At 42.6% G+C, this 13,477-nt stretch overlaps 1 protein-coding gene across 3 annotated transcripts in view; it reads left to right on the top strand.

Annotated features, from left to right (window-relative positions):
• LOC137258402 (sodium-dependent multivitamin transporter-like) overlaps positions 1-8,789 on the top strand; it is a 35,339-nt gene extending 26,550 nt beyond the window's left edge. For 2 of the 3 annotated variants that reach the window (XM_067796073.1, XM_067796074.1), the window contains 4 exons: positions 221-522; positions 2,258-2,364; positions 4,118-4,197; positions 5,041-5,262. In XM_067796073.1, coding sequence (XP_067652174.1) covers positions 221-522; positions 2,258-2,364; positions 4,118-4,197; positions 5,041-5,169 — 618 coding nt within the window. In that variant the 3' untranslated portion in view covers positions 5,170-5,262. Of the gene's footprint in view, positions 1-220; positions 523-2,257; positions 2,365-4,117; positions 4,198-5,040 lie in introns of all 3 variants that reach the window. The other variant, XM_067796071.1, reaches the window with a different exon arrangement.
• The last annotated feature ends 4,688 nt before the right edge of the window (positions 8,790-13,477 follow it).

Here is a 13,477-nt window from a genome sequence, read left to right as displayed (position 1 = left end):
ACACACACCACCCACCCACGCACGCACGCACGCACACACACACACGCGGGCACACGCTTATTAAGAAAACTACGGCTCTGGTGACGAATATTACTGTGAAATATGATTGTATTATGTCCTACTTCCGAAAGGGAAGTAAAAATATGGGATCGTACAGTAAGGTCAAATTATAAGTCTTATTATAACTTTATTAATATTGTCCGCTATCTTGTCTGTACAGGGAGCTGCCTCAGGACTTGTGTGCAGTTTGTCAGTGTGCTTGTGGCTGGGGATTGGAGGAGCCATACACAGAGCACAACATGTCATCAGCGCCCACTCTATCAACAGCACCAGCGTCGTCACACTTGCCAACACCACCATCAACACAACCAATACCGTTTTACAATTTGTCAACAAAAACACATCATTGTATGTCAGTGGTACGTCGGGTAATTCAACAGCCAAATACGTCACCGACATAACGACGACATTTCCGTCGCCAACGAACATAACGGGTGTAGATGACGACGCAGCAATAACAGGGTAGGTAGCCTTGCTCTAAGGTGAAAATTACCATTTGAACATCGCCGCGGTTTTTAGCATCTCTCACTGTCGAGGTGTCGGTTCCGGGTTGGGGCGTCGTGGTAGTTCAGTGGTTAAAGCGTTGATTTACACCATAGAAGACCACGGTTTGACTCCCCAGCTAAAACAAACTTGCCAGTTTCACCACGATTCATCAGACCCACAAAAGTCATTCTCAAGATGAAGTATTGCCTCTCTGTTCCTTTCTGGGGGCTTGACCCATGTTGCCGGTTGGCTCAGCTATCTGTTCGGGACTAGGTGCAGTTTCGGGAAGCTGTCGTAGCCCTACAACTGTCGTAGCTCTGTGTTTGAATATAGGAGATACAAGAGTCGTAGCCCTACAACTGTCGTAGCTCTGTGTTTGAATATAGGAGATACGAGAGTCGTAGCGCTACAACTGTCGTAGCTCTGTGTTTAAATATAGGAGATACGAGAGTCGTAGCCCTACAACTGTCGTAGCTCTGTGTTTAAATATAGGAGATACGAGAGTCGTAGCGCTACAACTGTCGTAGCGCTACAACTGTCGTAGCTCTGTGTTTGAATATAGGAGATACGAGAGTCGTAGCCCTACAACTGTCGTAGCTCTGTGTTTAAATATAGGAGATACGAGAGTCGTAGCGCTACAACTGTCGTAGCTCTGTGTTTGAATATAGGAGATACGAGAGTCGTAGCCCTACAACTGTCGTAGCTCTGTGTTTAAATATAGGAGATACTAGAGTCGTAGCGCTACAACTGTCGTAGCTCTGTGTTTAAATATAGGAGATACGAGAGTCGTAGCGAAACAACTGTCGTAACTCTGTGTTTGAATATATGAGATACGAGAGTCGTAGCGCTACAACTGTGTTTAAATATAGGGGATACGAGAGTCGTAGCGCTACAACTGTGTTTAAATATAGGAGATACGAGCGTCGTAGCGCTACAACTGTGTTTAAATATAGGAGATACGAGCGTCGTAGCGCTACGATAGCTATGTGAAACGAGTCCCCCTGCCTCACTATGATTTACTTCCGGTCACTCGGTGGAAGTCACGAGATGTGCTTAATATACTACCCAGCTGTTAAATGTGATTACCGGTATCACTTAGGTCACATACAATTCGATATTCATCAGACACACTGTGTAGATGTTTTGTATTATCATGGTATGTAAAAGTTTAAAGGGTCGTATAAATTTTCGCTTAAATCGTGACATCAAATTCCACTGTTGTCAACACAGCGAATGTAGTTCAAGCATGGAGATATGGCGTTACTTTTTTATGTTATACAAACCATTATTTTCAAGTACACCCGAACGTGCAGGTTAACAACAGGTTTGCTGAATGTATAAAATGTTGTCTATATTATGGCTAAGTATGCCCTTTTTATCATTTACCGTACAGTGTAGCCCATGCATGTCGTGAGATGCAAATACCGGGATCGGGTGGTCAGACTCGCTCACTTGGTTGACACGTGTCATCGCTTTCCAGTTATGGGGATCGATGCTTATGATGTTGATCACTGGATTGTCTGGTCAGACTCGATCATTTACAGACCGCCGCTATATTGATGGACAATTGCTGAGTGCGGCGTAAAACAACCACCAAGCATCTTGCACAATCAAGCAAGGACACTCTCCCGCACACACAAGCACACACTCGCACAACGACCTATTCTCTCAATGAAAGTTGGTTCAAACCATTGTACCTGTTCATCCACAGACTGCACGCGTTCCTGTCCAAGTGGTACAGTCTGTCCTATCTCCACTATGCCACACTAGCCCTCACCGTGTCGGTCCTGGTAGGAGTCCTCGTCTCCGCATGTACAGGTGAGAGCAAGTTAACGGAAGCACGCGATCCCCGGCACTCTAGGATATGTTATACTAGCAGTATGTTTCGATAACTACTCTAGAACCATTAACCAGCATATTTTCGCACTGAGCATAACACCCCCGTATATGTCGATGCAGATGCTTAGAAGGTTCTACATTTATAACCGGAAGTATTTGAGAGTAAGTATTTGACTGCAGTCCCGGCAGAATGTGTGTGTCGACATGAATAACGTATGCAACATTTATTGACATCCACGGAAAAATTGACTGTTGAAATGGAACTTGTATTGCGTCTACTTTGGTGCCTCAGTCCCAAAATCACAATATTTCCCCTACTACTTAGCACCTCGTGCAATGCGTAAGTCCTGTTAAATGAGGCAAGTCTTAATTTCCTCACATTCCCTTTTTACTGGGACTCCTTTTCAATTTAAATAACGTTTATATTCGGAGACGAAGCGTCAGTCTAGATTACAAGTTGCGTGTGAAGTACACAATATCAAGCGCTAGACTGTCTGGTCAAGACAGGATTATTTTACAAGCCTCCCTCCTGTAGCTTGGACACTGTGCGATCTTAAAACGGTTATCTTTGTTGTATGACTTGACTGGGTTCCTGTCTATCTGAGCGAGTTGTCAGGTGTGGCCGATTTACTCGTTGGCAGCGGCAGAACGTCACACAGCATTCTCAAGTCTTCGGTATCGAATGATAGTAAATAGCGAACACCGTAACCGTTTCTTATATACACATTAACGTTAATCATGCACCGCCCACTCTTTTTTTATAGAAGTATGAAAATACTGCATTATATGCTTTGAAAACCCCACGTATTCAAATGGTAACTTTGACATCTGTTACGCTAATTAAAACAAAAGCAAAACTGAAATTGCAAGCTGGTAAACAATTTACTTTCAGTTTGAGAGGAACACTAATTAACAGTGACAGAATGTACAGTCACCATTACTACGCCATAAATGTGATTGATATACAGTTCTAAAAATATTTATTGTTAGTGAGTGAGCTGGCTTTCCGCTTTGAGCAACACTCCAGCAGTATCATGGCGAGGGACAGCAGAGATAGGTTTCACACATTGTACCTATGTGGGGAATATAACACGGGTGTTTGGCGTGAACGCTTTAACCACAAGGCTACCCCGCCGCCCCGTGATAGTATGAATCACAACTGGCGACCACATAAGTACCTCATGCAGCCATCAACAGCTTGAGGTCGCCTGTTTTCTGCCAGAACACGTAATGGCATGTCATCTTTAAGCCCAAGAAAATCTAGTGCACAAACTGGCGTTATGCAGTTTTAACTCAATCTGCCTAGCGCCTTAAAAGCACCGTGAACATGCGACCTAAGATATGGCTTAGATATTTTTACATGTGCAATCCCATTCTAAAGTCGCCAGCCTGTACCAACATTTCACAAATTTCCCATGGATTCCCCTGGTGTTGCTTGATTAAATGCTCTTTCTTATTTTTAGTCTCCCAATACGAGTTGACGTCTTCGAGTTGACGTCGTGTATTTACACTCGTACGCATGCGCTCAGAGAAGCGGATATCATGCAGATAGTTGTACATTTCAGGGTGCCACATGGTGTTCAAAAGATCAAAGCTTGTAATGCGAGCAGGGGATGGGTTTGTCGTATGCCCGTAATTGTCACAGTTTACTATACTGTTGCATATGCATCGTCAATAAAAATGTCAATCATTCGTGTTCAGTTTTAAGTTTTCCCTGTATGTTTATTTTTAGGTTTTAATAAGAAGCGATACGTGGATAGAGACACCTATTATGACATACTGAGTTGTTGCAGATCCAAGACAGACAAAAAGGTGAGTAATTGTACTCAATATCATTAGTTAATATTTTTTCGTGCTACACCTAACAGTTGTGACAATGGGATATCAAACGTGTCAAACCATCTCATGAACCTAATACATGGGTGGTGCATCCGTGAAAAACCAGGTTAGAATACTGACCTTCAGCAACCAATGCGTGTGGTAAGACGCGACTAATGGGGTCTAGGCTAACTGTCCCCTAAACAACTGCCCCCACCCCCCACCCCCACCCCCCCGACAACTGCCCCCTGGCTATCTGCCCCCCGTCCATTGTGCCCCCTAGGCTAAATTGCCCCCCATGAATGTGTGAACTTATGAGCAGTTTTTCACACAGCTATCATCCCTGAATCAAGATCCACAATTTAAAGATGATGCGCTGTGGTATTATATAGTGCTATAAATAAAAAACATCTTAACATTTACTTTGTGTTTTGTTAGGGGGTGGGGTGGGGTGGGGGGATAGTTGTCCGGGGGGCTATTAAACCGGTGGGCAGCTGTCCGGGGGGCACAATGTATGGGGGCAAATAGCTAGGGGGCAGTTGTCGGGGGGCAGTTGTCCGGGGAGCAGTTAGCCTGATACCGACTAACGAGATCGGGTGGTCAGGCTCGCTGGTTTGGTAAACATCGTACCATCGTATCCCAGTTGCGTACACCCATGTTCGGATGTTATTCACTGGATTGTCTGATCCAGACTCGAATACTTACAGACCGCCGCCATATAGCTGGGATATTGCTGAGTGCGGAGTTACACAAGAAACATGTGGTATTCAAGTTGGACTGCGGATTTGTCGTGTCCTTTGTTTTGGTTTGTTTTTTAAGGCTTTTATTTCGTTGCAGTACGATCTTAATTCGTATGGGATTACGGATTTGTCGCAGAACCAGAACGGCAAGAAAACAGAACTAGTCAACCTCCGCGAGACCAGCATGAATTCTCACGAGTCGATACACGACGGGTCCCATGTCTGACAGAGTCAACGTGTTAGACAGTTTTACAATTTGTTAAGAGTTTATTTTACGTTTCCGAGAAAAAAAAATATATGTACAGTTATTGCAGAAGAAAACAGATTGTTATCCACAAGCTAAATATAACTAGACTGAGAAAAAACAACCACAAGCTTTACAGTCTCCGTCAGTAGTATACATTAGGAGGTTTTTTTCTTGAAAACGTAAATATCACGAATTGTGAGTAGTGTTTATATTTTTCTAGATTCTTAGATTCTTAATTATGTCCGCAATATATCAACCAATCAAATCAAATCTGGCATTTATTGCTTTATGTAGTGCTGAGAATCAGAGCATTAGCGATAACTACAGTATTAGCCAGTCTATTGGTATGAAGTCGTGAAGTGAGAACTTAAATTATATGTTACCATCTTTGAATTGTTCATACATCCAGTGATATATGTGTTTATATGAATGTGTTAGGTAAATGTGGTGTCACTTTAGACCGGCGTGCCTTGACGAATGCCTGGTTCTAGGTAACAGACAGGGTACAACATCTACATCACGCCATAGCCACCACTGTAACGTGCCGTCATTGTCCTCATTTTCACTCTCAGTCACGCTTCTCTCTGTCATGGCGACTGGACGAATACACCTAGCGTATAATGTGTATGTATTAATTGTCTAAAGGACACTAAAGTTTCAATATTTATTCCGATATTTATGGTCATAACCATGAAATGGCGATCGACAAGGTTAATTTAGATCATAGATCATATCCATTTTCCTGAGGTTACATTTAGATCATAGATCATATCACTCTCTCTCTCTCTCTCTCTCTCCCTCTCTCTCTCTGCTATGCTCCCGATTGCGCTCACCACACTCCCTAAGTTGTTTTGTTGTCTGCCTTATCTTCCTTATCTAACCATGAAACCGTTGTCATATTCTGCCGACATGATTCGTATCAGGCTTTAGATCCGTTGCTATATCTATTAATCTTGCAAAATATTTTTCATCAGCTATATATTCCCTGTTGTTGTCTGCCTATCCTCCAGTTTGCACTGTGACCAATGAAATTTGTTACACCTTTAAAAAGAACTGGAAATCCTCGATCAACAACCATACGATACCATTCATAGCAGCTTTGCGGAGTTATCTCCCTCGTGCGTGTCAGGAACGTGTTCGAATACAAGCTCGCCTCCAATGTTTCTTGGTTTATCATCCCAGTACAGGTGTTCGTGGGTTTCACCTGAGTGGTAGAGGCCTTGTCACCTTTGTCATGTCACTCAATCACTCACTCAGTCACTGAGAGTCTTGGTAATAAGCTACCGCCTTGACGGATGACAGGTTCATGTGTACTAAAGCCTTGAATTCTTCCCTGTGTTGCCCTGTAATTTGTTTCTTATTGTTTGTGAATGAGACGTGGCCATTTTAGTCATGGTTTTAAGTCATTGATATCAGTCGCGTGATAGGTGGACAGTGCTTTGCCAAGCATTTAGTTTCTAACTTTATTTTGCTATGTATATCGTTTCCAAGAAAACAGTATATCGCCATATTTTTCGTTTCCAGGAAATCGATATGTTTCCGTGTACTAGTGTTTCGTTTCAAGGAAAACAGTACATCGCCATGTTTTCCGTTTCCAGAAAGTCGGTATGTTGTCATGCATTTCATTTCCAGAAAAAACAGTATGTTGTCATGTGTTTCGTATCAAGTCCATCCAATGTTGGGGTGATCACTGATGAAACCTTCCATGCAGTGTAGTGTCCCTTAACCATATCAGGATCCGACTGTTCGTAAAAGGATTATTTGGTTGTTGAAAATGTCCGTACTTGTGTGTACTTGTGTGAAATGTTTCTCACCGGAGTCACTTTGGCCTCTCCCAACAAAGAAGCTGAGATACTCTAATTGCTCTGAAAGGCTGTTAAAGTAGCGTCTAAATCTCTCAAGATATGACGCATGTAGTGTAAGTGGGAGCGAATAAGGCAGGAACCACACACTTACGGAAATACCTCCAATCTGAGGGGGCACCTTTGAACTCATATAAACAAGAGTCATCAGAAGACGACAAACTCCCCCGGCCCCCACAAATTTGAAAAAATAAATCATCTGACAGTTTCTAAATTCCAACTTGACTTTTTCGGACTAAGTCCAAATGGTTTCCATGGAAATCACGAAAAATATAACTGCCAAAAATCAACAAGTAGCAAAAGTCACCATTGTTTGAAACATCTGCCATGGTGTGTTGAAAGATACTGGACGTTTTTTAAAGTTGTGGTGCGGGGGAAGTCGACTGAGACGTAGTCCAAGCTGGTATGGCTTGACAGTTCTCTTCTGTCATCGAAGGATTCACAATTCTGTACCTCTAATCGTATCCACGTTGTATATATGATGCCAGTATGCGTTTTGTTTGCTAAGTAATCTGTGGTATGTGAACAATATAGTATTGATGTGGGTCGTATGTATCAAGGTCACCGTAACTAAGGTGATACATTGCGGCAAGTACATCGCTTGGCGATTATTTCCCTCGAATTAGCAGTCTTTCATGAATATATTCCCAGAGCAAAAAGTTAAGCGCCAGCCTATTTCAAAACTAAGATGTGATGCTGTGGAAATGTTAAGCTAAAATAATTGGGAAGACCAATCCTTATACAGAGAAGGTTCCTCTAGTAATTGATTTAGGAACATCATAATCACCTGTATTTGAATTAAAAGAAATATTGTTAAAGAAATGATAGTACTGTATTTTATAGCTAAGTGACTATTCCCATCCTGCTTATGCAACACTATTAACCTTAGGTTTCACCTGTCAGAAAATGATTTCTGATTTTCACTTTTCAAATGAAGGTAACTTGTTTGAGAAAAAGAAAATTTCCAAAAGCGCATACATCCTGTTTTAAGTAAACTATAATTTCAATAATATCTTTGTTTTTAACCTGAAAAGTACTAAACCTGTTATGATAATTGTTATTTTTCTGAAGGATTTCCTGTCAGACAACCTATAGTGGCGAAAGAAGCTAGGTGGCGCTGAACTTTTTGTTCTAAGTGTACAGTCAGAGTTCTACACCACACTGATAAACCTTGAGGGTGCAAGTACATTAAATGCACTGAATTTGCATATTAATGTGTTTGCGTTGAAGAATAAGGATAAGAATACCTGCGTCACCTTAGTTACAGTGGACATGGTTGCAGGTGGGTTCACGTCAAGTATATCAACCCAATTTGTTGCTCCATTGGGAAATATAATCACAAAACATATTTAACACGCTTAGTGCCCGGTGTATGAAGACTGAATGACAATGAATCAATAGATTGTTGAGAAACTGTGTAATGTACTAATGTCCGTATGGCCTGTACCGAGTAGTCCAGTACAAGCATCTGTTGCCAGTGGTTAGAAGAAGCCGCTGAATAGTTACATCATGACCATCTGCCTGTGTGCCAGACTGGGCTATTTGTCATTCCACGTGTAAATACTTGTGTCGCGATCTAGAATGAGCGGAGAACGAACATCACTTGTTGCTAGACATGTCGCTGTACAATTTATTTTTGAAAACTGTTGTAATAATTGTATATATTCTTGGTTTGCAGAATTATATGAAAGACACTTTTGTGTCTTAGCTTCAAGATCAAATAAACAGATAGTTTTTGAGTGGGTTTCTTGTCCATGTCGGCTACTCCACAAACGTCCACCAGTTCGCTGACTTGTCCGATGCTTGTCATGCTGACTTGTCCGATGCTGTCATGACAGGCAGTATCCACAGTTTGGGTCAAAGCACGACAAACCACGTCTTGTACCATGAGACACCATCAACCACTAAGGGTTACCATGACACGCCCCCAACCTCGTCAGGGTATTTTGATATGTTCCCAACCACACTGGGGTACCATGCCAGGCCCCCAACCACATCAGGGTACCATAACACGCTCCCAAACACACTGGGGTACCATGACACTCCACAGACGCTTTGGGTACCACGACACGCCCCCCAACCACACCTGAACACCATGACACATCCCAAACCAGATCCGCGCACCACATTTGTGTGCCGTGACAGGCCCCCAACCACACTAGGGCTCTATGCCACTTACCAAATCACTTCGGATACCATGACACTTTGAGGTACGATAACACACCCCTTGTTACACACATAACACACACCGCCTGGAATCCATGACGCACAAACAACGCCACGACACCAAAACACGCCCCCGAGCACACCTGAACACCATGATAAGCATTCGACCACGACCACTCCTATATCCATGCCGGGGCACCATGACGCCCCCAACCACGTGACGATACCATTATACGCGTACAACCACGTCAGGACACCATTTGACGTCCTCAACCACGTCAGGACACCATTTGACGTCCTCAACCACGTCAGGACACCATTTGACGCCCTTAACCGCGTCACCAGCCATGACCACGTTATCTTCAGCAGACGCAATCAATTATTCACGATGAGGCAAGTCCCCAAGGGTTAGAGAGAATGCTGAGCACATCTCTGTCAAAGTCGAGTGAACCAATGTCGTTGGCTTCTTGTCTGGCGTTGACAACGGCTACGTCTGTAAACCTTTTCTCAAAAATCGCAAAATCAAAGTGCCCGAACCATCACATTTACAATAACCCCCAAATTCGTTCAACTAATATTGAGAATGCACCATCACATCCGTATTGATTAATCAGTTGATTATGAGTGTGTCTAGTAATGACTTTGCCCACACAATTATAAACGTTTCTCCAAAGCTACTTCAAAGCACTTGTATCAGTTCCTCGATATATACTAAAATGAGGCAGCTATTTTGTTAGTTCTGTCATGTACGAATACCAACTGCTGTTACGTTGCCTTGGATACATAAATTTGAGCAGCCTCAGCAGAAGATAGAGTGGGTATTGTGTTACGCCGCTTTAAGCAATATTCCAGCGGGCACACCATAAATGGGCCCATCTGGGGAATTGAACCCGGCTCTGTGGCGTGACGAGCGAACGCATTAACCACTAGGCTAGCCAACTGCCACGGTAGCAGACTGACAGCACCACACTGGACCAGCAGGGTATCAGCACATCACCTCGTGTCTTTGTGAGGGTTATGTATTTATATGAGTGATAACCCCGATTATACCCGAGATGACCCACGACTCGAAATGTCTCACAGTACAACACATCATGATGTATTGTACTCTGGAGCATTTTGATTTGGGGTAATCTCAAAAACAATATGTTTTTAATCTTTAAACCTCTCCAAGACACGAACGCATTTGGAATATGTTGCTATGGATATGGAGATGAGAGAAAAATAAAACTCCAGTTGTTTTGCCTTGACAAGTCCCTAAGATATGCCGGGGTTCTGAGGCTCTGGACAACGGTCAAACACCAGGAACGAGCTGTTAACATGTATACTATACGGTCACAGATCCAAATGTGTTTCTTCTAATATTGAACTCTCTTTGCATATATACATATGCTGAGTGATATGTCGAGTTTGATGAATAAATACAAATTTATTAATCATGTATACTTTACTAATAACCCACGTGGAACAAATATAAAAGAAACATTATTGAAATGTGTGTTTGTTGTTGAACGCCGCACTCGTCAATAACCCTGCAAAATGGCGCCGGTCTGTAAACAAACCAGACTGTTTGTAATGCATGGGAAAACCTGCCTCCATCACGGACAATTTACATTCATAGAAACACTTGAGATTTTATTTATGTTTTTGCAGGAAAATAATGAGTATGTTATTGAGTGTCGTTCTGCTTGCTATTAACCGGAGCATTATGTATGATAAGCAGCGAAGAGTTCTGTATACGACAGCACGTGGTACATAACGGGGTACTGTTTTTTGTGTTTTCCTAATCAACCACATTTGGTGATAACTGGCGAGAAGTCTTAATTTGATGACTGACTGGCTATCATCACAGTGTTTCAATGGTAATAGAAGAGACGAAACCTTTCCACATTCATCAGAAATCTCAGCCAAAGCAGTGCCGATTGTACAAGTGTGACTTTATCATGAGCAGATATTTGTTCCAGCAACATCACAGCTGTATGGTGTTGTTTGTACACACATCGGGAGTGAACCAACCAATCCAGTGAGTGTCACCATGACAGAGCATATATGCATCACTTTGAAATAGTGATGACACCAGGTGTTCTCTAAAACGGGAGCGTATCCTGTCACATCGGTGGCACCCGTCATCAACATGTGCGGAGTCAAGTTCACCTGAAATAATTCGGGAACGTATGGTGTAGATCAAAATAGGGAATTGCATCGGACTTAATTGATGTGGAGGGCACAGCTAGTACACAAGCCTACTTCTTGGTGGGCAATGCTTTACAATTCCACAATGATGTTATCACTGAGAACGTTCGCATTTTACATAGTTTTCTCGGTAAACTTCTAATGCGATTAGCTTTCATTTTTGACAATTTGTCCTAAAATCACTGAGGCTAGATATGTAGGTGTATCTTTGTTCACCTCGTTTGTTTACAAAAAACCTTTGAATGAAGGAATGAAGTTTGGGTTTTATTTCTTAAAGCTGTTGTGTGGGATGGAGGTATGCACTGTCAAAAAATCAATTGTTTTGTCAGAACTGAACTCGGTCCGTTTCTGAGATTCTAAAAATGTCAGCAAATCCTTTGATTTTTTGAGAATGCACATGGAATCGTTTCTGTAAATATCGAGAAAGTGCGTCCTTTGAAGTATAAAGAAATACGGTTAATCTCTAAGACAGGGATTTGGCAGTACATTTGCTGGAACAAGAAATAAATAAATCAGAGTACGGGTTTTTATGTAGTTTTAGAATTCAGTACAAAAGAGGAATGGACAGGTTTCCTAGAGTCAAGCCAGACGTTGACAGCACCGCTGAATGGTACTGGCCGATTTCTGGCCTAAAATGTCGCATTACTTGAAATGTCACGTACACCAAACTCTTTAGCTTCCTAAAAAATTTTATGTAATGATGTTTGCACATAATGGTTTTCTTAACTGAGGCCTTGTCAGTGGGAATAACTACAAACGTTTCATACCGGGCAGCCAGACTTGGGCTGACAGCTGGTTAGGACAGAATGCTGGCTTAACCGACTCGGATATTTAGGCCCATTTTGAAAGAGTTGACGAACGTTGCTGTTGTCAAGAATGGACAAATCACCTGAGATGTCTTGCAGGCTGGTAGCAAAACTGAGTCTTGGCAGCCACATGAGACGGAATTTAAACCGTGATCTGCTAATTGAAAAACTTGGGTGAAATTGAGTTCGGTATTTCCTGAAATCTGAAATATTTTGGCCCATAAATATGCGCGTGCGTGTGTGCGTGATCTTTCAGATTCACGTTGAATGCGGACTCATGTTCGGATATGAACGTGTGAGGAGGGCTGCATCAAATCTCCAAAGGAGACACAATGGCACGACAGTTTCGGGTGGTGGAGTACTCTAGTGGCTGAAGCGTACGTTAGACACGCCTAAATGTCTGGTTCGATTCCGTACATGGGTACCTTTCTGGCGCAATATGGCTGGACTATTGCTAGAAGCGGCAAAAACTTTACTCACTCTCTCACTCACTCACTCACCAAAGTTTCGCAATCCGTGGAAATCGACGGAGAGTGGTGCGAGCTTGTACTAAACCGAGAAAAACCTACCAGGCAGATGTTTCAGACCATTATGTTAAATAATTAGAGAGACAGACCCATGCTCTTTCAGAGGCTGCGGTGACTGGGCGGATAAGGCGACTATGTGGTGGCAACCAGACGCTTGACTCTGAGGGTCAACTTAACCTAGCAAAGGTACTACAATCTGTTTTTAACTGAGTAAGGGCAGTGGGGGTAGCCTAGTGGTTAAAGCATCCGCTTGTCGAGCGGAAGACACGGGTTCAATTCCCCACATGAGTACAGTGTGTGAAGCCCATTCCTGGAATACTGCTAAAAGCAGGGTAAAACTAAACTCACTCACTTTACTAAGTAAGTGTAATTGAGAATATAACATATGTTACATTTAACAACTTTCTTAATGGCATTGTGTATCCATGGTGGTTTGTTGTGTCTACTCCATGAAGGAACCAAAATTAGGTAGTCACAAACAATGGCAATATGCACACATATCTTAGGGATCACCCACCCACCCTGCTAGCAGCCTCTTACAACTAGCATATATTGCTGAACACCAATTCTGAACACCAATTTAACTGTTAGGCTACTCCAGCACCCCTAGCATGAACAGAACAATGCCTTAAACCATTAGGTTACCTCATCACCCCGCTGGATGAACAGAACAACGCCTCAATCATAAAGCTAAACCAGCACCCCGCTGGATGAACAGAACAACCACACCAAC

The sequence above is a fragment of the Haliotis asinina genome, chromosome 12 (assembly GCF_037392515.1).
Source record: "Haliotis asinina isolate JCU_RB_2024 chromosome 12, JCU_Hal_asi_v2, whole genome shotgun sequence".
NCBI classification, from domain to species: domain Eukaryota; kingdom Metazoa; phylum Mollusca; class Gastropoda; order Lepetellida; family Haliotidae; genus Haliotis; species Haliotis asinina.
The sequence above is the reverse complement of the archived record's forward strand: the minus strand, read 5'-3'. Positions and strand labels throughout refer to the sequence as shown.